This window comes from Sus scrofa, chromosome 2, assembly GCF_000003025.6.
Source record: "Sus scrofa isolate TJ Tabasco breed Duroc chromosome 2, Sscrofa11.1, whole genome shotgun sequence".
Lineage (NCBI taxonomy): Eukaryota > Metazoa > Chordata > Mammalia > Artiodactyla > Suidae > Sus > Sus scrofa.
Genome location: NC_010444.4, coordinates 78,473,928 through 78,496,420, shown reverse-complemented (window position 1 = coordinate 78,496,420; position 22,493 = coordinate 78,473,928). Strand labels below are relative to the sequence as shown.

Below are 22,493 nucleotides of genomic sequence, written 5' to 3'. Positions count from 1 at the left end.
GCCTCTTCCCCATGGGGGTCTCCCAGGAGGCTCACAACCAGGTATGGATGAAGCCCCTTGGCTCTGTCCCAGCCCCAAGCACCCCCGTCTGCTCCCCCTACCCCTGTACTGGCACCTAGACTCACCTTAGAGATTTCCACCTCTCTTTTTCTGTTTGGTTCTCTGGGCTCTCACTTTCATAAGAAGCCAAATAAAGACCTAGTCAGAAAATGAAGTGAAATTCTGCAATTGAGATCCAAAACAATAACCTCTTCTACACCCAGAGTCTCACCTGCCTTTTGCTTTTAAGTTAAATTGTTGTTGGGAGGTAACTGTAGAGTCACATGCAATTGTAAGAAATAAATACAGGGAGATCCGTACACCTTCTACCCAGTTTCCCCAATGGTAACCACTTGCCAAACTACAGAACAGGGTCATCACCAGGATACGGGTGCCAAGTCAAGGTACAGAACATTCCATCACCACGAGGATCCCTCGTGTAGCCACACCCACTTCCCTCCTATCCCCACCCCTTCCTTAAGCCCTGGACACCACTGTGTCCATGTGTCTATAGTCTGTCATTTCAAGAATGTGATATAAATGGAACAGTATGTAACCCTTTGGGACTGGCTTTTTTCCCTCTGTAATTCTCAGGAGATTCATCCATGCTATAGTGTGTACTGGTGTGGTTCGTTCCTTTTTGTTGCTTCCTTTTTATTGCTGAATAGTGCTCCATACCATACTTTATTTTACCTTGTACCCACTGAAGGACATCTGGGTTGTTTTCAATATTTGGCTATAATAAATTAAGCTTCAGTAATCTTTGGTGTATGGGTTTTTGTGTAAACATGTAAACATTCATTTCTTTGGAAACAAATGCTCAAGAGTGCAATTGCTGAGTCATATGGTAGTTGCATATTTAGTTTCATAAGATACTTTGTGTGTTTCGTTCTACAACCTGGAGATTCAAGCCTGTGATCCTTTATTTTTCTTTTTTTTTGTCTTTTTACCTTTTCTAGGGCCGCTCCCATGGCATATGGAGGTTCCCAGGCTAGGGGTCCAATCGGAGCTGTAGCCACCGGCCTACGCCAGACCCACAGCAGCTCAGGATCCGAGCTGCGTCTGCAACCTACACCACAGCTCACGGCAACGCCGGATCGTTAACCCACTGAGCAAGGGCAGGGATCGAACCCGAAACCTCATGGTTCCTAGTCGGATTCGTTAACCACTGCGCCACGACGGGAACTCCTTGAGTTAAGTTTTATATGAAGTGTGAGACTTAGGTTGAAGTTCATTTTTGGCCTTATAGTTGTCCAATGTGCCTGCACTGTTTGTTGCAAAGACTCTTTCCTCCACTGAATTGTTTTTGCACCTTTGTCAAAAAGCATTGGGCATAAATCTATAGATCTCTAGCTGGGTTCTCTATTCTGTTACATTGATCTATGTGTCTGTCCTGCCAACACCACACCATCTTGATTACTATACCTATATAATATTGGCTTAATATTGGGTAGAGTGATTCTTCCCACTTTGCTCTTCTTTTTCAAAACTGTTTCAGCTATTCTAGGTCATTTATATTTCCATGTAAACTTTAGAACAATCTTGCATATATCTATAAAAAATCTTGCTGGAATTTTGATAGGAATTGCATCACATCTATCCTAAAATTTGAGGAGGAGAACTGGTATCTTTGCAATTGGAGTCTTCCAATTTATGAATGTCATGTCTCTCCATTTATTTAGATCTTCTTTGATTTCTTTCATCAGCATCACTAGTTTTTGGAATATGAACCTATTCATGTTGTATTAGATTTATACCTGAGTATTTCTTTTTTTGGTTGATTGTAAATTTTTTTTTTAAATTTTGGTGAACACATATTCATTGTGAGTACATGGCAATAAAATGATTTTTGCTATTTTATTTTGTATTCTTCGATATTGGCTGAACTCATTTAGTTATAGGAGTTTTCAATAGATCCCTTGGGATATTTTGCACCTTCTGTATATAGGGGGAGTGTTGATTCATTTCTGATATGTATGTCTTTTACTTTTTCTTGCCTTATTGCATTGACTAGATTTTCCACCAATGCTGAATAAGAGTGGTGAGAGTAGACATCCTTGAGTTGTTACCAATCTTGATGGGAAAGCATTCCATCTTTCACCACTAAATATGATGTTAGCTGAAGGGTTTTTGTACATGCAATTTATCAAGTGATAAATTCCCTTCTATTCTTATTTTTCTGAGGGTTTTTACATGCATGGGTATTGAAATTTCTCCATTGATTGACACAATTTGGTGATTTTGGTCTTTTAGTCTTTTTTACTTCCCTGAGTCTTTTTTTTTTTTTTTGGTCTTTTTGCCATTTTTAGGGCCACTTCTGCAGCATATGGAGGTTCCCAGGCTAGGGGTCTAATCGGAGCTGTAGCTGCCAGCCTACACCAGAGCCACAGCAATGCCGGATCTGAGCTGCGTCTGCAAACTACACCACAGCTCACGGCAATGCTGGATCCTTAACCCACTGAGCAAGGCCAGGGATTGAACCCACAACCTCATGGTTCCTAGTCGGGTTTGTTAACCACTGAGCCACGACAGGAACTCCCTGTTTTATTTTTCTTATCTTCCTGTGGGTTACCTGAACAGTTTTTAGAATTCCATTTTGATTTATCTACAGTTAATTCCTGTAAAATATTTTCATGGGATATGGAATTCTGGGCTGACAGTTGTTTTCTTTCAGCACTTGAAAAATGTGCCATTGACTCTGGCTATGGTTCCTGATGAGGAATCTGATGTCATTTGAATTATTTTTCTCCTATAGGTAAAGTGTCATTTCTTTCTCAGTGCTTTCAAAATTTGTTTCTTTTTCTTTAGTTTCCACGAGTTTGACTATGATGTGTCTTGGGATGGGTTTCTTTGGGTTTATCATGGTTGGGAATCATTCTGCCTCTTGAATCTGTAAGTTTATGTCTTTTCCACATCTGGGAACTTTCCAGCCATTACTTTTTCAAGTGCTTTTCAACCATATTCACTTTTTCCTCTCCTTCTCAGACCCTGATGACATTAGATCTTTTGTTACAGTCCCACTGGTCCCTAAGGCTCTGGTTCAGTCTGTTTTCTCTCTGTTGTTCATATTGTATAATTTCTACTGTTCTATCTTCCAGCTTACAAATTCTTTCTTCTGTTCTCTCCATTCTGCTGTTGAACCCATCTGTACAGTTTTTTATTTCAGTTATCGCATTTTTCAGTTCTAAAATTTCCATTTGGCTCTTCCTTATATCTTCTGTTTCTTTACTGATATTTTCTATGTTTCTCTTGTTTCAGGGAGCCTGAGGCTGACTATATTGCCAGCACACCCTGTCAGGGGAGGTCAGCTGGAGCTGAGGGTAGGGCCAGGCTTCTATCAGAAGCTTTTAGCATCTTAGGTCCCTTCTCTTGATTTTCTTAGGTTTTTTGGGGGGGCAGGGTGGAGGGAGGGACAGGAAGAGAGAGGGTCAAAATGGAAGGTGCTCCTTTCTACAGGCATTCTAGAAGGGCTGGGATTTTTTTTGTATACTCATAGCAGAGTGGCTGACTGACGCATAGCAGACTCTCTAGAAATACTATTGATTGAAGGAGTGAATGAAATGCACCCCCACCTCTCCCCTTCCTGCCCCTAGACTCTCCCCACCCCTCTCCTAATGTGCCCTTGATACATTTTATTGCCCAAGTTCCTTTGACTAATAACAATAATCATTATCGGAGTTCCCATTGTGGCTCAGTGGTAACGAACCCAACGAGTATCCATAAGGACACAGGTTCAATCACTGGCCTTGCTCAGTGGGTTAAGGATCCAGCGTTGTCATGAGCTGTGGTGTAGATCACAGACACAGCTCCGATCTGGCGTTCTGTGGCTGTGGTGTAGGCAGGTAGCTACAGCTCCAATTTAACCCTTAAGTCTGGAAACTTCCATAAACTGCAGGTATGGCCCTAAAAAATAATAGTAATCATTATAATAACTAGTGAACTAGGTTGAATAATGGCCCCAGAGATATTCAGGTCAAATCCCCTGAATGTAGCCAAAAGAGACTTCAGAGATGTGATTTAGTTAAGGTTCTGGAGATGAGAGATTGTCCTAGATTATCCAGATGGGCCCTAAATACAAGTGTCCTTATAAGAGGGAGAGAGGGAGACTACAGAAAGCAGTATGACAGTGGAAGCAGAGGTTAGAGTAGCACACTTTGAAGATGGAAGAAGGGTCCACAAGCCAAGGAATTCAGGCATCTACTAGGGCTCATAAAAGGCCAGGAAGTGGATTCTCCCCTCAGAATCCCCAGAAATAACCAGTTCTGCTGACACCTCGATTTTAGCCTAGTGGAACTGACTTTGGACTTGTTAACTTCTCTGGTCATAAGAGGATACATTTACGTTGTTCTGAGTCACTAAATGTGTGATGATTTGTCACAGCACCAATAAGAAACTAATACAACTACTACTGATTAAGTGCAGTCCTGTGAGCTTTGCTTGTGTCAGGTCAAGTAATTCTCACCATGGCCTTGGGAAGTAGTTTCTCTCATTACCTTGCTTTATAGATGCAGTGGGTGAGGCTTAGAGAGGGTGAGAAACCTGCCCATGGTAACCCAGCTGGCTGGGGTAGGAGCAGCCAGGCTGGTTTATCCATCAGGCTGCTGAGCTTCTTGTGGGTGTAGGTGGGGAGACCCCTCAAAAGTTACTGGCTCCAAAATATAAAAAAAAAATAATAAAATGGCAACATTGAAAGTATTAATGATTCAGAGATAAAATCATTAAAAAGTCTTCCTCTAATTTTTAAATTTTTGGCAGAAAATGTTTTCCTGAGTATGGGTGTGGGTCCCTGTATAAAAATGCCTGCTGTGATGAGGAACCAGGCATTCTGTGTGCTGAGCAGGGGCCTCCTAAGGTGGTGCCAGGACATCTAGGTTCCAGAGAGCAGCCAACTGTGGGACCACATGGCCCCCATAGGGCCAATCAGCTCAAGCCCAGATGACTGCTTGCTTCTCCAGCACTTTCTCGTCTAGGAGGGGGCAGCTCCAGCAGTATGCTCACTTAGCAAACGCACAAGCACATCTGTTGTATCTGATAAATGATCAGCTGGAAATCTGGCTTATTGGAGGGAACAGACATTAATGGCACTCTGGAGAAATGATGTGTCATCTCATGCTGGTGTGTATTACACACACACACACATAATGCACACAGGTACTCCATGTGCGCACACAGGTACTCCATGTGCACACACACATACTCTGCACACACATGAAAACATGCACACACACACCAGCTGCAAAAAGACCACGGGTCAGCCTAGTGCTCTGTCATCCCCACATGAGCTCTGGGAGGGCAATTCTTATCATCATAGCCACTTTCCTGATGAAAATATTAGACACGGTTCAGATGTACGATGCCCAATAGCATCCCAACTGTGCCCAGGGGAAGCCTGCTCTGGGGGCCTAACCTGCCATTTCCCAGGCTCCGTCCTGTGCTCTGGGGGTAGCAACCACCCAGCTGGGAAATGCAGTTTTTTCTGCTTCCTCCCAGAACCAGCACACGTGGGCACACCCCTGCTCAGAGGAGGCTTCTTGAAAGGTGCCCTGACTGAGACCACTCAGGAGTTCCGTGGCTGGGGGTCAGGGAGCTTCAGGGCCACCTTACCATCCTCGCTGAAGATGGGGGCGGTGTGCAGGTAGTGGGTGATACTGGGGTCTTGTTCGAAGGGACACTCCACTTGTTTCCATGTGATGAACTCTCCAACTTGCTTGGCCAGCTCCAGAAATTTCTGCCAGGGACACAGAGACACACAATGGATGTACCCCCAGTGCCTAGAGGTCACCTGGGACAGTGGGGCCCACCCTGGCCAGGTCTCATCACCCCCAGTGAGGCCTATGTCAGACAGGCAGAGTGGAACATGGGGCAGAAAAATGACAGACTTATTCACTGGGAAGTCTGGATGTTCATCAAATTTCTTTTCTCTCGCTTTCTTTCTTTCTTTCTTTTTTTTTATTTTGTGTGTGTGTCTTTTTAGGGCCACACTCATGTCATAGGGAAGTTCTCAGGCTAGTGGTCAAATTGAAGCTGCAGCTGCCAGCCTATGCCACAACCACGGCTAGATCCAAGCCATATCTGCAACCTACACCACAGCTCATGGCAACGCTGGATCCTTAACCTACTGAGCAAGGCCAGAGATCAAACCCAAATCCTCATGGATACTAGTCAGACTCTTAACCTGCTGAGCCACGACGGGAACTCCCTTGTCAAATTTCTTTATTCTGTCTGCTCCCAACACCTAGGGTTCACCTGCCTCCCTTGTGTGGAGAAAGCAGCTTTGGGCTCTGGCCTCCAGCAGGCAGTGCATTATTTAGCAAACGCAAACCCCTGTGGAGGGGCCATTATTTTAGTTTCATTCTGTTTATTTTTGTGGCTATCCAGACTTATGGCAAGTGATATATTCCCACTTAAGGTAAATTTGTTTATTTGCAGAATGATGCAAATACATTTAAATAAATATATTTAAGTGAAATAGTTAATTCACCTATGTAGAAATGCAATTGAGTAAAATGTGAGTACATATATTTAGATTTTCAAAAACTGCTAAATTTTCTTGGGGGGGTGAGCTGTACCTATGGCATGTGGAAGTTCCCTGGCCAGGGATTGAACCTGTGCCACAGCAGTGACCTGAGCCACTGCAGTGATGCCAGATCCTTAACCTGCTGTGCCATAAGAGAACTCTTTTTTTTTTTTTATTTTAAACTGTGCTAGCTTAGAGAAGGATTTTATTTTATTTTATTCTATTTTTGTGTATATATTTTTTGTCTTTTTAGGGCTGCACCTGTGGCATATGGAGGTTCCCAGGCTAGGGGTCAAATCAGAGGTGTAGCTGCCAGCCTACACCACAGCCACAGCCACACAGAATCTGAGCCACATCTGTGACCCACACCATAGCTCATGGCAACACTGGATCCTCAACCCACTGAGCAAGGCCAGAGATCAAACCTGCATACTCATGGATGCTAGTCAGATTCATTTCTGCTGAGCCGCGACGGAAACTCCAAGAAGTATTTTAAATACAAAGTTGTGGATTTCCCGTCGTGGTGCAGTGGTTTACTAATCCGACTAGGAACCATGAGGTAGCGGGTTCGATCCCTGCCCTTGCATGGCGAGTTAAGGATCCGGCGTTGCTGTGAGCTGTGGTGTAGGTCACAGACGCGGCTTGGATCCTGCGTTGCTGTGGCTCCAGTGTAGGTTGGCAGCTACAGCTCCAATTGGACCCCTAGTCTGGGAATATTCCATATACTGCGGGAGCGGCCCAAGAAATGGCAAAAAGACAAAAAAAAAAAAAAATACAAAGTTGTGACTGGGTTAGACCCCACTCTGTGGCATCCTTTAATCAGCCTTGGGTTCTGCTCCAGCCTCCGTGACCCTCACCCCAGATCTGGGGCCACGAGAGTACTTTGCCTTGTTGCCCCTTGATGCCTGCTCCTCCCCAGCCCCACCTTAGTGCTGAGGACCAATTCAAGGAAGGCAAAAGACAGGGTGTGCCATGGGATCACCTGGAGGTGAGCTCCAGGCCCCTGTGGCCCCTGCAGTCCCACCCGAGTCCTGCCTCTTTCCTGTCACCTCCAGCCTGGACTACCCCCCAGGATGCAGTGCCCAGGCCACCTGCTGCACTGGGCTTCTTCCAGCTACTCTGGCCCCCATGGGCAACCAGGCCTGTGGGCAGATGTGAAGGTCTGCTGCAGTGTCTGTGTGAGCCCCACAGCAGAGGCCGCTCCAGGCCAAAGGGGCCCAGGCATCAGCCATCGTGGGCCCTGTCAGTAGGGGACACTTGCAGAGCCCTTGGCAGGCCGTGCGGCAGGTCCGCTCCTCCTAGCCCCTCTGTGTGGTTGTGGGGAAGCCCTGTTTCATAGATGGAGAGACTGAGGCTGGGACAGAGCAAGGGGCCAGCCCAGGACTGACTGCTTCTTGGAGTTGGAGGCTGAGTGGGGCCAGCACTAGGGTAGGGCTGGCCCTCTTGCAGGAGAGGAGCCCCTTCCTTCCTGTGGACTGGGGGCAACACTGCTCAGGACATACTCCATCTGACTCAGTGACCACCTGCTGTCACTGTCTCATGCCCTTGAGGCTACCGGGCCCCATTCCTCCCCCTTCAAGCTTAGCCCACCAGCCACTTAGAGGCACGTGTTTTGGGTGGGGTTGAGAGCCATGATCAGGTAGGGTGGATCAGGCCAGCTTTGCTTCTAAGGAGCTTAGGGGCTTGGGTGCTGTGACTGAGGGATGACAGCCCACTGTACAAGGGGTTCCCTTAGCCTGTGAGGTCAGGAGGGGATTCCTGGAGATGGAAATATTTTTTATTTTGTTTTTCGGCTGGTATATGGAAGTTCCAGGGCTAGGGATTAAGTCCAAGCCAGAGCTGTAACCTATGCTGCAGCAACGCTGGATCTTTAACTCACTGTGCTGGGCAGCGGAGCAAACTGGCACTTTCAGAGACAAACTGGATCATTAACACACTGAGCCACAGTGGGAAGTCCAGAAACATTTTTTGGGGGGCGGGGGGCTTGCCCACAGCAAACAGAAGTTCCTGAGCCAGGGATCAAACCCACATCACAGTAGTGACCTGAGCCACAGCAATGAAAATGCCAGGTCTTTTAACCACTAAGCCACCAGGGAACTCTGAGGAGGAGGGAACATTTGAGCCAACAGTAGTGAGTGTCTGCAGAGGAAGAATCAGTCTTTCCTGCTTCCCACTCTGCCTGACCCCTTCCTCCTGCTTTGGGAGCCCCCCCGCCAACTCTGAACTGGGCCCCTGTGCAGCTCTGGTCAGTGGTTACTGTGGGCCTTCTCACAGGCCTGGTGCTCCTTAAGGAGTGAAGGTGATACTGCTTCACCTGTGCTGGGTGCAAGGCTTGCACAGAGTGGGAATCTATGCATTCATGAACCTGTCTCTCCCCATGGAAGATGTGGGGAGACCCCAGTAATCCTGCCCTGACATTGGCTCCAAACTGCCGCCCTCTGCCTCAGAGTCCTCCGTTAGTCCAACTGCTCGGGGCCAGCATTCCTGCTCTGGGAGCTTTCACTGACCTCCCCAACTCAGTGGCAGGCCCTCCAGGGCCCTGGACCCTACCTCAAAATTGACGTGTCCATTGGGGAGGCGGTTGGCACAGCCCTCGTTTAGGAAGTAGATGTCTTTGATGAGCAGGCTGAAGAAGGGGATGACGATCTGGAAGGGAGAAGGGACAGGTCAGCCCTCAGCTGGCCTCCCCACAGGGGCTGCACAGAAGAGAGGCAGCCTGGCCAGCAGCTACCTGCCCCAGGAACCTCGGATGCGACCCCAGGGTGCAGCAGGCAAGAGAGACCTGGGCAGGGCTGGCCAGCCTCCCCGCTTCATGGCTTTCATGCTACTTAGTATCCATTGTGGGGGGAAATGCAGGAAGCACAAAGAAAGGAGGCACAAACTGGGGCCAGACTGTTTCTTCCCAGGCCCATCAGACCCCTGTGCTGGTTGAGCTCCTACTGTATACAGTGCCATTTCCCCTGATGTTGGGGATGGATGAAAAACACATAGTTCCAATGGCCTTTGACCATTTCTTTCATCGCCTGTTGGGAGAGGCCCATGGGAGCTTCTCCCCCAGCAATCCAAGGGTCCACACTTGGGCCTCCTGGCTCACATGCTGCGGGAGAAACGGTGTGTGCTGAGTACTCTGCTAAATATAGATGGGATGTATGTATGTATGTATGTCTTTTTAGGGCTGCACCCACAGCATATGGAAGTTCCCAGCCTAGGAGTCAAACTGGAGCTACAGCTGCCAGCCTAAACCACAGCTACAGCAACGGCAGGATCCAAGCCACGTCTGTGACCTGCACCACAGCTCACGGCAACACCGGATCCTTCACCCACTGAGCGAGGCCAGGGATCGAACCCATGTCCTCATGGATATTAGTCAGATTTGTTACTGCTGAGCCACCACAAGAACTCCCTCCTTTTAAAAAACATCTTTAACAACTTATCATTCTATGTCTTTCTTGATGCTAAAGATCTTATCCTGCTACATTTTGGAAAAGCCAGAAAGTGTTCCTGCTCCAGTTCCTGAAGGGACAGGCTTATGTGCTCAGCCTGAGAAGGGCAGGGTCTCTCGGTTTCTGTGGGATGTCTTGCTTCTCTGTACTTCCCTGCACCTGCTGCCCCCTAGAGAAAGGAGACGAGCTGCTGACAGCTCTGACTGCTCTTGGGGGGCTAGCTGGTCAACCCTGTGCTGTAGGTTGAATTGCGTCCCTCAAAAAAAAAAGTATGTTTGTGGAGTTCCTGTTGTGGTGCAGCAGAAACTAAACCAACTATTATTCACCAGGATGCACTTTCCATCCCTGGCCTCGCTCAGTGGGCTGGGGATCTGGCATTGCCATGAGCTGTGGTGTAGGTCACAGATGGGCTCAGATCCTGTGTTGCTGTGGCTGTGGTGTAGACTGGAGGCTATAGCTCCAATTCAACCCCTAGCCTGGGAACCTCCATATGTCGCAGATGTGGCACTAAGAAAAAAAAAAAAAAGGTATGTTCATGTCCTAAACCCCAGTGCCTATGAATGGGCCCTTATTTGGAGAGAGAGTCTTTGCAGTTGGAATCAAGTGAAGATGAAGTCATAGTGGCTCAGGTGGGCTGGTAGTCTTATAAAAAGAGGGAAATTTGGACACACTCTGGGAAGATGGTCATGTGAACACAGAGGCAATGGGAGGGATGCAGCCACTAGCCTAGGAATGCCTGTGGCCGCCAGAGGCTGGAAGAGGCAGACAAGGAGCCTCCCCCTGGAGCCTTGGGAGGGAGTGTGGTCCTGCCAGCCTTGATTTTGGCCGCTGGCCTCCAGAACTGTGAGAGAATACATTTCTGTTGTTCTAAGCTACCTGGCTTATGTGCTGTGTTACATCAGCCTAGGAAACTAACTCATCTGCTAACACATCAGGCTCCAGAGCCTAGCACATGTGGCCAGTCCAGCCAGGGTCAGCTTCCAGCCCATCACCCTTGGGACTAGGCACTAGGGGCTGACATTTCTGGCTTAGAGGGTGCCTAGGTCACCCTCCATCTAAGCTGACAGGACCTCTGAGGTGAGGATCTGGGCACTGACCACTCAGCACAGCACAGAAGCAGGGATGGCTCAGCTGGACAGGGCAGATGGCGGACCTGAAACCCACAGAGTGGCAGGGCTTAGTGAAAGGTCATCCAACGAGGCCAGGACCAGAGCCAGATTTAGTAGGGTTTGTCCAGGACAGAGGGGCTTCCTGGGACTTAGGACTTGTGTCTTGCAGCCTGGAGCAGCCTCAGTCAAAGTGGGATATACTGGTCACCCTAGATTTATGTCACCCAGCCCTGGGTGGAGGGGGCTTCATGATAGAGACTAAGGGAGCAGGAGGGGCAGACAGGAACCAACCACTGGCAGGAAGAAAACACAAAGTGCCATGACCACTGTGACCTCCTGCCCTCAAAGTTTCCACTGGGGACACCAGGGCACTGCAAGAACATCTCCAAGCTTCCTTCTCTCTCTCCTTCCCCTGCCCTGTTTCCTTCCTTCCAGCCCCCAGCCTTCCATTCTTCCTTCTATCTTTCTTCCTCCCTTCCTTGCACCCTTTGGTCCATCTAGCCTTCCTTCTATGCATCCATTCTTCCACTGATCCATCCAGCCAGCCTCCAGTCTTCCACCCTTTCATGAAGGAGCTTCGGCCCACATCTCTCTAGAAGTTAGAGAAGAATGCAGTGGAACTAAATGCATGGCTCTGTTAGTCACCCACCTATAGTCCCAGTGTCCCAGCACCCCAGAGCTGGGGGGGTTGGGGGCATCCAGTGTGTAGGAGCACAAAGGCCTGGTCTGTTCACTCTGCCCTTGGAGTGGAAAAGAAACAGCACCGAGCGCTGGTGCCGTGACTGCAACCCCAGTCCAAAGGCTGCAGCCTCCTCTACACACCCCACCCCACAGTCCAACTCCTGGACCATAAGCCGGTACCCCTGTGACTGCCACACGGCACCTCTGCCCTGGGAACAGTGAGTGGAAAAGACCGGGAAACTCAGGGCTTGATTCCTGGCTCTGCCGCCTAATTGCCACGTGACGGGACAAGTGAGGGCGGCTCTCTGAGACTCAGTCTCCTAATGTGGGGAGTGGCAGTGCTGAAGCCAGAATTAAATGGGGAGCTGGAGGGCAGGTGGCCCTCGTGGGGCAGGTGCTCAGTCAAGTGAGGGCCTGCCCCAGCTGCTCTGCTTGTCTGGCCTCCTGGCTCCTGGGGGACAGGCTCACCTGCCCTGGGATTTGAGCACTCTCTTTGCCAATTGCCACACCCCCTGTGCCAGCCTCCCTGGGGCCCAGTGTTGCCCAAGTACTCACAGCCAGCACAGGAAGGGCCAGCTGGACAGGACATGGCCAAGAGCATGGCAGGGGCTGTGCACAATCTGTGCCTGGTGGGGGTAGGGCTGCAGAGGCCTGATGGGTGGCACAAGCGTGCATACCTCAGCCTGCTTCCCAAACCTGACCACATATCTACCCAATACCATCCCAGAGTGACAAGAACAGCAACTTGTTCTATTATCCCTCCAGCTGGAGACAGACTTGCACAAACTATAGCAGGGCCAGGATTCCACCAATGTTCCTGCAAGAGACCAGACTGAAAAGGCACAGCAAGTCGGTGTTTTCTCCCTGGGGAGATGAACGACTCTCATCATCAGGCTGCTGACAGGTTTTAGGCCAGAGGATCGTGGTAATTCCAGGGCCTAAGCATCAAGTTCGGGTTCCAAGTACAGAGGATCTCACACCATCTTATTGTAAACACAACGGTTTCTTGTTATGAGAGGCCACTAGGAGAATTTGGAGAGAAATAAAACTGATCAGAGTGAGCAAAGGTCCCCCAAATGCAAATGTATAAGAACAAGACCTGTGAGGATGCGATTTTTTTTGTTTTTTTTTTTGGTCTTTTCAGGGCTGTACCATAGTATATGCAGGTTCCCAGGCTAGGGGTTAAATTGGAGCTATAGCCGCCGGCCTACACTACAGCCACAGCAATGCAGGATCCTTAATGCACTGAGTGAGGCTAGGGATCAAACCTGTGTCCTTACGGATACTCATCAGATTTGCTTCCACTGAGCCATGAAGGGACCTCTTGAGGATGCGATTCTAGTGGCAAGAAGCTTGCTTCAGTCATTTCCAAAAACATAAAGGTGATCTGAGGCCACATCAATGAAGGTATTGAGTTTAGAGTAAAGGGGGACCCTATGTAGTTGGAACCACAATTTGATCTGAAATAGAGGTTCTCTGACAAATGGAGCGGTGCAGGGAACAAAGGGACCCAAGTGGAGAGGGGCCTGGAGACCAGAGTATGGCAGGGCAGTCCTGGGGCTTCGGAGGAGAGAGGGAGGCAGGGCTTGGGGTTTCTGAAGGATGGTGGCTAGAAGAGGGGATGGCCTCATTCTGTTTGAGCCTCCAGGGAGGGCAACCTCAGGAGGCTGACATAGCCCCACAAGGTAGCACTTCCTACCTGATAGAGCTGCCTGGGGGTGGGTGGATCTGCTTGGGGAGGTGATGAGTTCCCTATACTGGAGACTTGCAAGCAAGGTGATGTGACTGTCTATTATAGACACTGTAGAAGGGCAGGGGGTTCACCCAGGAAGTGACTTTCAAGTCACCCCCCAGGTTTTCAGGGCCACGATGGCTTGGAGCAGGGAGGAGATCCGAGGACCAAGCAAGCCTCTGACCTACCTTCTCCCGGCTGCTGTGGGCGGTCAGGGAGCGGTGGGCTGCCCCACGCAGGGCTGTCCTATAGTTGCAGAAATTCCCTGTTGGGTCCATCTGGTGCTGGAAGGGGACAGGGAGGTGTTTGGGCAGCTGTGTCCTGGGGATGGCCGGCGCCACCCAGCAGCCCAAGGGCCTGGCTTACCTCAAGGATGAAAAACTTGGCCGTCTTCACTTTGGCCCAGGTCTTCTTCAGCCTTGAGACAGGGCTCATGTTCATGCCAGCTGAGAGAGGGAGGGCTGAGCTGGGGCAGGTGCTGTTCTGTGTTCTGGGCTGCCCAGCCCCACTCACTCTCTCGGGGAGGAAGGGGTTTCTGCGAGGCCACGGCTGGCCCCACCCCTCAGGCTGCACCCTGCCTGGGGCTGACCTTCGTGGTAGGTGGGTGGGTGCTAATGGTCATTGTGTCCAGGCAGACCTGGCTTCTGTGTGCAGGTCCCCTGGCCTGGTCCCTACCATGCTGGCTCTATGCTATCACCAGGGGCCTGCTTTGGGCCTCGGCTCTCCCTGGATATGGGGACACACTACCAAGCTCTCACCGAGCGCCCTGAGAGGGCTGGCCTTGTCTCAAAAGGGGCACCTCCCTAGGACCTTTGGGGCGAGGGGGATATAGCCCAGCCTGTGCCCAACCCCCACGCAGAGCCCCACCCTGGCCTGCACCCCTTGCCTGGGTGTGCCCACTACACCCTCTCTAGGGGCGCTGGCCCTGGGGACCCCAGGCCTGGCTGGCCCACTCACAGATGATGGCCATCAGGGAGTTGAAGTTGCCAATGTTGAAGCACTCGCGGGCCACGTCAATGAAGAACTCGATCACCTGGGCTCTCTGTTTCTTCTTGGCCGGCTGGGGACAGGGCACGTGAGCCTTAGCCAGGAGGCGTTCCCCACCCTGCCCTGACCAGACACCCTGCTTTCCCGTCCTGTTCCTCATGAACCTTCTTTTTCTTCTTCTTCTTTTTTTAATTGTCTTTTATCTTTTCAGGGCTACACATGGCATATGGAGGTTCCCTGGCCTGGGGTCAAATTGGAGCTACAGCTGCCGGCCTACACCACAGCCACAGCAACACAGAATCCGAGCCTCCTCTGCAACCTACACCACAGCTCATGGAAATGCTGGATCCTTAACCCACTGAGCAAGGCCAGGGATCAAACCCATGTCCTCCTGGATGCTAGTCGGGTTTGTTAACCACTGAGCCACAATGGGAACTCCCCTCATGAGCCTTCTTTAAGCCCATTTCACAGCTCAGATGCTTGCTTCCAGGGCAATTTGTAGTCCCAGAACTTAAGGTCGCAGAACACCCCGGGCAGAGCTTGCCCAGAGCCCACTGCTGTGGAGGGTCAGGTGGGGGCTGCTGGGACTCCTGTGGGGACAGAGAGCCACCTGCAGCATGGGAGGTGCCCCCCCCCAGCCCCTGCATGTCTTCCTTCTCCCTCAGGCTCGGTGCCAGCACGCTCAACCCCAGAAGCAGAAAGCATGGCTCCCTGACCGCTCCTCACAGCGCCAAGCTTGTTCTCCCTGCTCTGGCTGTGGGGGCACACTGGCCAAGGCCCCATCCCCTAGCAGCCCTGTCACTGCTTTCTGTCAACTGACAGCGTGACTTTGACCCCAGCTCATGTGGAGTGTGGAGACTTTGACAGTTGTTGGCTTGGAACCAAGCTGGGCCATCCTGGGCGGGAGCGCTGCCTGACTCTCAGGTGGGCTCAGTCCAAGCTTCTCTCAGGTAAACCTCCATTTTAGCTTCCAGGCCAGTGATGTAAAAGTTGGACACATCTGGGGCCCACAGACCCCTGCAGTGCTCCTTTCACACAGACAGGCTGCCAGTCCTCAGACGCGCAATTGCAGTCTTTACTGCCACTGAGAAGTGTCCTGTGGTGTCTACAGAGCTATGACACCCAAACCTCCCTCAGAGAGCCGCCCACCTAAGGTCCTGACCTGTCTTTCACAGGGCAGGCCACATGGTGACAGTGATGGTGACACAGCGGGGTCGGGGAGAAGGAGGTGAGCCCTCTGACAGGAAGCACTACCACAGGCTAAAGCATCACATGGGGGTGTCTCCTTCTGAACTCTTCCCCTTTCTTGGTCGAAGGTGTTGACCCCTCATAAACACCTTCCACCCCAAGCTCTGTCTCAGCATCTGCTTCTAGAGAGCCCACCCTGGCACATATGCTGTCTGAGCTTCCTCTGACAGTGGAGGAGTGGGCTCAAGGGAGGGAACCTCTGCCTGAAGGGAGAGAACAGGGCAGGCAGGGTCTGGCCAGGAGGGGCTGAAACTCTGTGATAAGCACATCCAGAGCAGTTGCCCAGTCTTCCTGCTTTCCAGGAGAAGCCAGAGACCTGGACTATAAAGTGCAGTCTCCCAGAGTTCCCAGGGTGGCTCAGCACAAACTAACCTGACTAGTATCCATGAGGATGAGGGTTCGATCCCTGGCCTCACTCAGTGGGTCAGGGATCCGGTGTTGCCATGAGCTGTGGTGTAGGTTGCAGATGTGGCTCAGACTGGGCATTGTTGTAGCCGTGGCATATGCAGCAGCTGTAGATTCTATTTGACCTCTAGCCTGGGAACCTCCATATGCCGCAGATGTGGCCCTAAAAACAAAACAAAACAAAATAAATAAAGTGCAATCTCCCAGTTCTTAAAGGCTGGATTGTTTCTGTTTCTACCCATAAATCCCAAGTGAGCCAAATGGAACTCGGCTTCAGGCCAGGCCACCCCAGGCAGATAGGCATGGGGGAAGCAGAGCCACCCCCGCCTCCCTCAGCAAGCATCTCTTGAACACTCTCTGGGACTGACCAATGTGTCCATGCCAGGATCTACCCAGAGGGGAAATGTCACCACAGGCAAGCTGGGAGACACCTGGTGTCCCAGGGGGTGTTCAGCCTGGCCCTGGGCTCACAATGCTTTTCTGGTTCCCTCCCAGGTGGGCTCCCCTCAAGCCCTGGCTACCTTTAGCCATGCCAGGTCAGGGCCCCCACTGTCTACGCACCATGCAGATCTCAGTAGCCACCAGGTAGCACAATCTGTTGAACCATTTCACGTAAGCTTCCAGGTTGTTAGTTTTGTCACTGAAACAAGGCTAGGGAAGAACAAGGACCACACTCAGGCTTTTTGTCAACAGCTTTTTGAATATGAGTAACTTTTTGAAGTCAGCCATGATTATTATAGACAATCTGGGAAAAGTCTAAACCTCAAAACCAGCCATAAATACTCATGATTTGACATGAATCCTTCTAGTCATATTAAAGATGGAATACATATCATAACCCCCCTACACACAGTTAATTCTCATTATTTACAGATTCTTTGCTTGCAAATGTCTACTCTCTAAAATTTCATTTGTAACCCCCAAATTATTATGTCACTCCTCTGTCATTTGTGGGATCAAACCTGCATCCTCATGGATACTGGTTGGGTTCATTACCACTGAGCCAGGCGAGGAACCCCCCAATATTATGTATTAAATAAGATATCTTTTTTTTGTGTGTGTCTTTTTAGGGCTGCAGCCCTTGGCATGTGGAGGTTCCCGGGCTAGGGGTCCAATTGGAGCTACAGCTGCCAGCCTACACTGCGGCCAGAGCAATGCCAGATTCAAACCATGTCTGTGACCTACACCACAGCTCATGGCAATTGGTGGATTCTTAACCCACTGAACAAGGCCAGGGATCAAACCCGCAACCTCATGTTTCCTAGTCAGATTCGTTTCCACTGTGCCGCAACGGGAACTCCTAAATAAGATATCTTAAACAGAAACACACATAAATCAAGGTTATGTGTTGACTGGTTGACAAAAAGTTGTGATGAGAGCCTTGCCAGGAACCTAACCCTGCATTTTCTCCAGGAAGACTGACTCAGTATTTGCTAATTCAGTGCTCATGACTATCAGATATAGCGACTGTGAATAATGAGGACCAACTGTATGTAGGTATGTTCTGTCTCTATAACCACATATAAATTCCCATATTTTCCCACATGAACTTTCTCCGTGCTATAAAATATCCTTTGGAAAGATAATTTTTTTTGGAGACAAAATGTTAAAAATTGATGCAGACCCTTCTACTACAAAAGAACTAACAGGTGATTAAAACAATAAAAAGATAGTTACTAAAAAAAAATTGTGCCATCTCTATAAAATGTGGCGCAATTTCAGAGTTCCTGCTGTGGTGCAAGGGGATCAGTGGCGTCTCTGCAGCACCAGGACGCAGGCTCCCTCAATCCCCGGCCCAGAGCAGTGGGTCAAAAGACCCATCATTGTCACAGCTGCAGCTTAGGTCACAACTGCAGCTTGTATCTGATCCCTGGCCCCAGAACTCCATATGCTGGGGGGCAGCCAAAAAAATAAATAAATAAAAAATAAATAAAATGTGGCACAATTTCAAAGAATCCAAAGGAATCAAGAAAGGAAGGAAAAAGAAACAGAAGAGGTAAAGAAGACAATGGAAAGAAACGTACAATAGACGGTAGTAAAAATAAATCCATACAGATCAGTAATTACAATCACTGTAATTAAAAAAAAAAAAATCCAGGAGTTCCCATTGTGGCTCAGCAGTAATGAACCCAACTAGTATCTATTAGGATGCAGGTTCAATCCCTGGCCTCTCCCCGTGGGTTAAGGATCCAGTGTTGCCGTGACCTACCATGTAGGTCGCAGATGCGGCTCGGACTCTGCATTGCTATGGTCGTGGTGTCAGCTGGCAGGTGCACCTCCAATCCATAGCCTGGGAACTTACATATGCCACACGTGTAGCCCTAAAAAGCAAAAAAAAAAAAAAAAAAAAAATTCAGCCTCTTGCTGTTTTCAAGAGAGACACCCTAAACCCAAGGATATAAGTAAGACAATAGAAAAAAATATATGATAAATATCACACAGCTGTATTACTTTTAAAATTTAAGGCAAAAAAAGACTCTAAGGCAAAAATTATTAGGAGCATTTAAGGGGCAACTGCACGATGATAAAACTTTTGATTTACTGAGAATTTGTCACAAGTCTAATTTGTCTGCACCTAATAACAGAGCTTCAAAACACAGAGGCGAAAATAATCCAGAAATGAGTTCCTTATCAAGAGGAAATTAAGAACACCTGTTCAACAAAAGACACACTGAGAAGGAAAAGCAAAGCAACCAAGTAGGAGGAGAAAATTTGCCAGACATATAACAAAGGATAATTAACTAGAATGTATTTTTAAAAACTTACAAAAAACTCTTAGCAATCCTTAAGAAAAAGACAAATTACCAATGGAAAACTGGACAAAAATCAGGGACAGGCATTTCATAGAAAACAAGAATGTCTGAAACACATGAAAAGATACTCCATTTAACAATTTGACAACAATGTAAAAGTATGGCAAGGAGTTCCCCTTATGGTGCAGTGGAAACAAATCTGACTAGTAATCATGAGGTTGCAGGTTTGATCCCTGGCCTCACTCAGTGGGTTAAGGATCTAGGGGTGCCATGAGCTGTGGTGTAGGTCACAGATGTGGCTCGGATCCTGTTGTCGCTGTGGCTGTGGTGTAGGCTGGCAACTGTAGCTCTGATTTGACTCCTAGCCTGGCAACTTCCATATGCTGAGGGTGCAGCCCTAAAAAGCAAAAAAAAAAAAAAAAAAAGTCTCACAATTTCAAGTATCAGTGAGGCCATAGAGCAAGACTAACTCCCTGCTGACAGTGTGAATGGACACAGCCTCACCTGGCATCGCCTGGCAAAGGTGACCACATGCCCACTCTGTGACTGACGCAGCAATTTCCCTTGTAGGTATATTCTAGAGCAACATCTCAAACTGTTGTCCATGGACTCCTGGGGGTGGGTCTCTGGGACCCTTTCAGAGGGTTCACAAGGGCAAAACTACTTTCACATTCATACAATGTTACTGCCCCTTTTCCCTGGGTTGACATTTGCACTGACATCATAGAATGATGGGTAAAATCGCTGTCACCTTAGCTGGAATAGAGATAGGCCCCGAATGATACTAGTGGCTATGGTGTTTTTCACTACCACACACCCATAGTAAAATTTTTTAAAAAAGTAAGTGTGGCTTAAGAATGTTCTTGAGAAATATATAAGAAAAAAAAAGTAATAAAAAATAAAAGAAAAAAGAAAAAAAGAATTTCTTTGAGGAGGCAAAACTTTCAATTTTATTAAATCTCAACCTTTGAGTACATGTCTTTTTCATATTCTGTGTGACAAAATGGGAGTATAATCATCCCTCCACATCCAGGGGGAATAGTTCCATTATCCCTTGCGGATGCCAAGACCCACAGATGCTCAAGTTCCTTATGCAAGATGATGTAGGATTTGCATGAACCTATGCACATCCTCCTGTATACTTTAAATCATCTCTAGATGACTTATACTACCTAACACAATGTAAATGCTAGGTAGATAGTTTGCTGGGTGTGCAGAAAATTCAAGTTCTGCTTTTCAGAATTATCTGGAATTTTAACTTTTTTCTAATATTGTTGATCTGAGGTTGGTGGAACCTGCAGAGACAGAACCTGCAGACACAGAGGGAGGACTATAGACAAAGGCACCTCTGTACACACAGGGGTCCGATGGCGCTCTTGAGAAAAGTACTGCTGAGACTGGCTCATGAGCAGAACTTTACTCAAGGAACATCATTTTACTTGAAATAAGGACTGACCCATTATGGTTATTCAGACTTCAGAATTTGGCTGAATAACCATAATATTTCCTTGAAAAATAACAAAATAAGCCTGTAACTTCAAGGAAAACAATTGATAGTATTTGATGAGAAGGATAAAATTCAAGTTTGCAAGAGAAAATTGGGCACTTCTAACACATGTATCTGCCTCTGGAGCTTGACAGCTTCCCGATACTTAAGAAATTTTGGGGGAGATCCCATTGTGGCTCAGTGGTAATGAATCCATCTAGTATCCATGAGGATGTGGGTTCAATTCCTGGCCTCATTCACTGGGTTAAGGATCTGAGTTGCCATGAGCTGCAGTGTAGGTTGCGGACATGGCTCGGATCCAGCATTGCTGTGGCTGTGGTATAGGCTGGCAGCTGCAGCTCTGATTCAACCCCTAGCCTAGGAACATCCATGTGCTATAGGTGTGGCCCTAAAGAGCAAAAAAAGAAAATAAAAAAAAAAAGAAAGAAAGAAAAAGAAATTTGGGGGATGAGATCAGTAGTCATATGAATGAATATAATTTTAAAATATTGTATAATGAAATATTCCAACATTCAGAAGACCTGCTTGATTCAGGGAATCCATATTTTCCAAACGGCCAATGCATGTCACAAAATCATGCATGGGCAAAAAGATCCAACCAATGAATTTTAATGTGATAGAGTTTCTTTTCAGATTCCAAAGTGCAACTAATCTTAAAAATTAACCACTTGCTGGAGTTCCCGTCGTGGTGCAGTGGTTAACAAATCCGACTAGGAACCATGAGGTTGTGGGTACAATCCCTGGCCTTGTTCAGTGGGTTAAGGATTCGGCATTGCAGATGCAGATACAGCTTGGATCCCACGTTGCTGTGGCTCTGGCGTAGGCCAGCGGCTACAGCTCCAACTGGACCCCTAGCCTGGGAACCTCCATATGCCACGGGAGCGGCCCAAGAAATGGCAAAAAGACACACACACATACACACACACACACACAATTAACCACTTGCTGAGTTTTTATTTAGTATCAAAGAAGAATAGTCACAATTATCTGAAAAGGCTGTAAAATCCTCCTCCCTTTTCCAACTACCTATTTGTGGGAGGTTGGATTTTCAACCAAAATAATGTATGTCAAGAGACTGAATATAGAAGTAGATTAAGAGAATCTGACTTCTATTAAGTCAGTCATTAAAGAGATTTACAAAAAGTACTGTAAAACAATATCATTTGTCTCACTTTTTTTATTTTGGAAAATAGAGTTATTTTTCATAAAATATGTAAGTTGAACATATAATAGGTTATTACTATTTCTGAATAAATATTTTAAAAATATTTAATGGCTAATATTGTTTATTAATACTGGCAGATATTATTATTATTATTATCATTATTACTATTGTTATTATTTTTTGTCTTTTTGCCTTTTCTAGGGCCACTCCCGTGGCATATGGAGGTTCCCAGGCTAGGGGTCCAATCGGAGCTGTAGCCACCGGCCTACACCACAGCCACAGCAATCCAAGATCCGAGCTGCACCTGCAACCTACACCACAGCTCACGGCAACGCCAGATCCTTAACCCACTGAGCAAGGCCAGGGATCGAACCTGCAACCTCATGGTTCCTAGTCAGATTCGTTAACCACTGTGCCACTACGGGAACTCCTGGCAGATATTATTAATTCATCTACATAAGGAAGTTCTTTGGGGTCCTCCATAATTTTTAAAAGTGGAAAGTCATCCTGAGACAGAATCATTTGAGAACTGATGCCCTAGAAAAACGTACCCACATATTTTGGAAATGTTTAAGAATTTTCATAGTAGCAATGTCTATAATAGCCAAGAGGTTGGAAGCAATGTAAAAGTGAGTAAATAAATGTCACGTGCAATCTTGGTGTATGTCACAATAAAAAATAATACTTGGAAATGGCCAAAACCCCAAACAAAATAAAACAGAAGAACAAACAACCCAATAAGAGTAGCAAAGTCTCCTTCCCACTCCTGCTCCCACTCCATGCTAGGCTCCCCAGTGTAACCAGTATCCCTAGACATTGTCCACACGCACGTGCAAGCAGTTATGTATCATGTACCCTCCTTTGTGTTGCTACACAGACGGTCACATACTCCTTTTTTTGGGGGGGG

The 22,493-nt window shown here is 47.9% G+C and overlaps 1 protein-coding gene across 2 annotated transcripts in view; it reads right to left on the bottom strand.

The window, feature by feature from the left end:
* RASGEF1C (RasGEF domain family member 1C) overlaps positions 1-22,493 on the bottom strand; it is an 88,697-nt gene that overhangs the window by 7,137 nt on the left and 59,067 nt on the right. For both annotated transcript variants that reach the window (XM_021084318.1, XM_021084319.1), the window contains 7 exons: positions 16,723-16,812; positions 14,479-14,581; positions 13,888-13,967; positions 13,710-13,805; positions 9,107-9,202; positions 5,644-5,767; positions 126-198 (listed from right to left, as the gene is read on the bottom strand). In XM_021084318.1, coding sequence (XP_020939977.1) covers positions 126-198; positions 5,644-5,767; positions 9,107-9,202; positions 13,710-13,805; positions 13,888-13,967; positions 14,479-14,581; positions 16,723-16,812 — 662 coding nt within the window. The remainder of the gene's footprint in view (positions 1-125; positions 199-5,643; positions 5,768-9,106; positions 9,203-13,709; positions 13,806-13,887; positions 13,968-14,478; positions 14,582-16,722; positions 16,813-22,493) is intronic.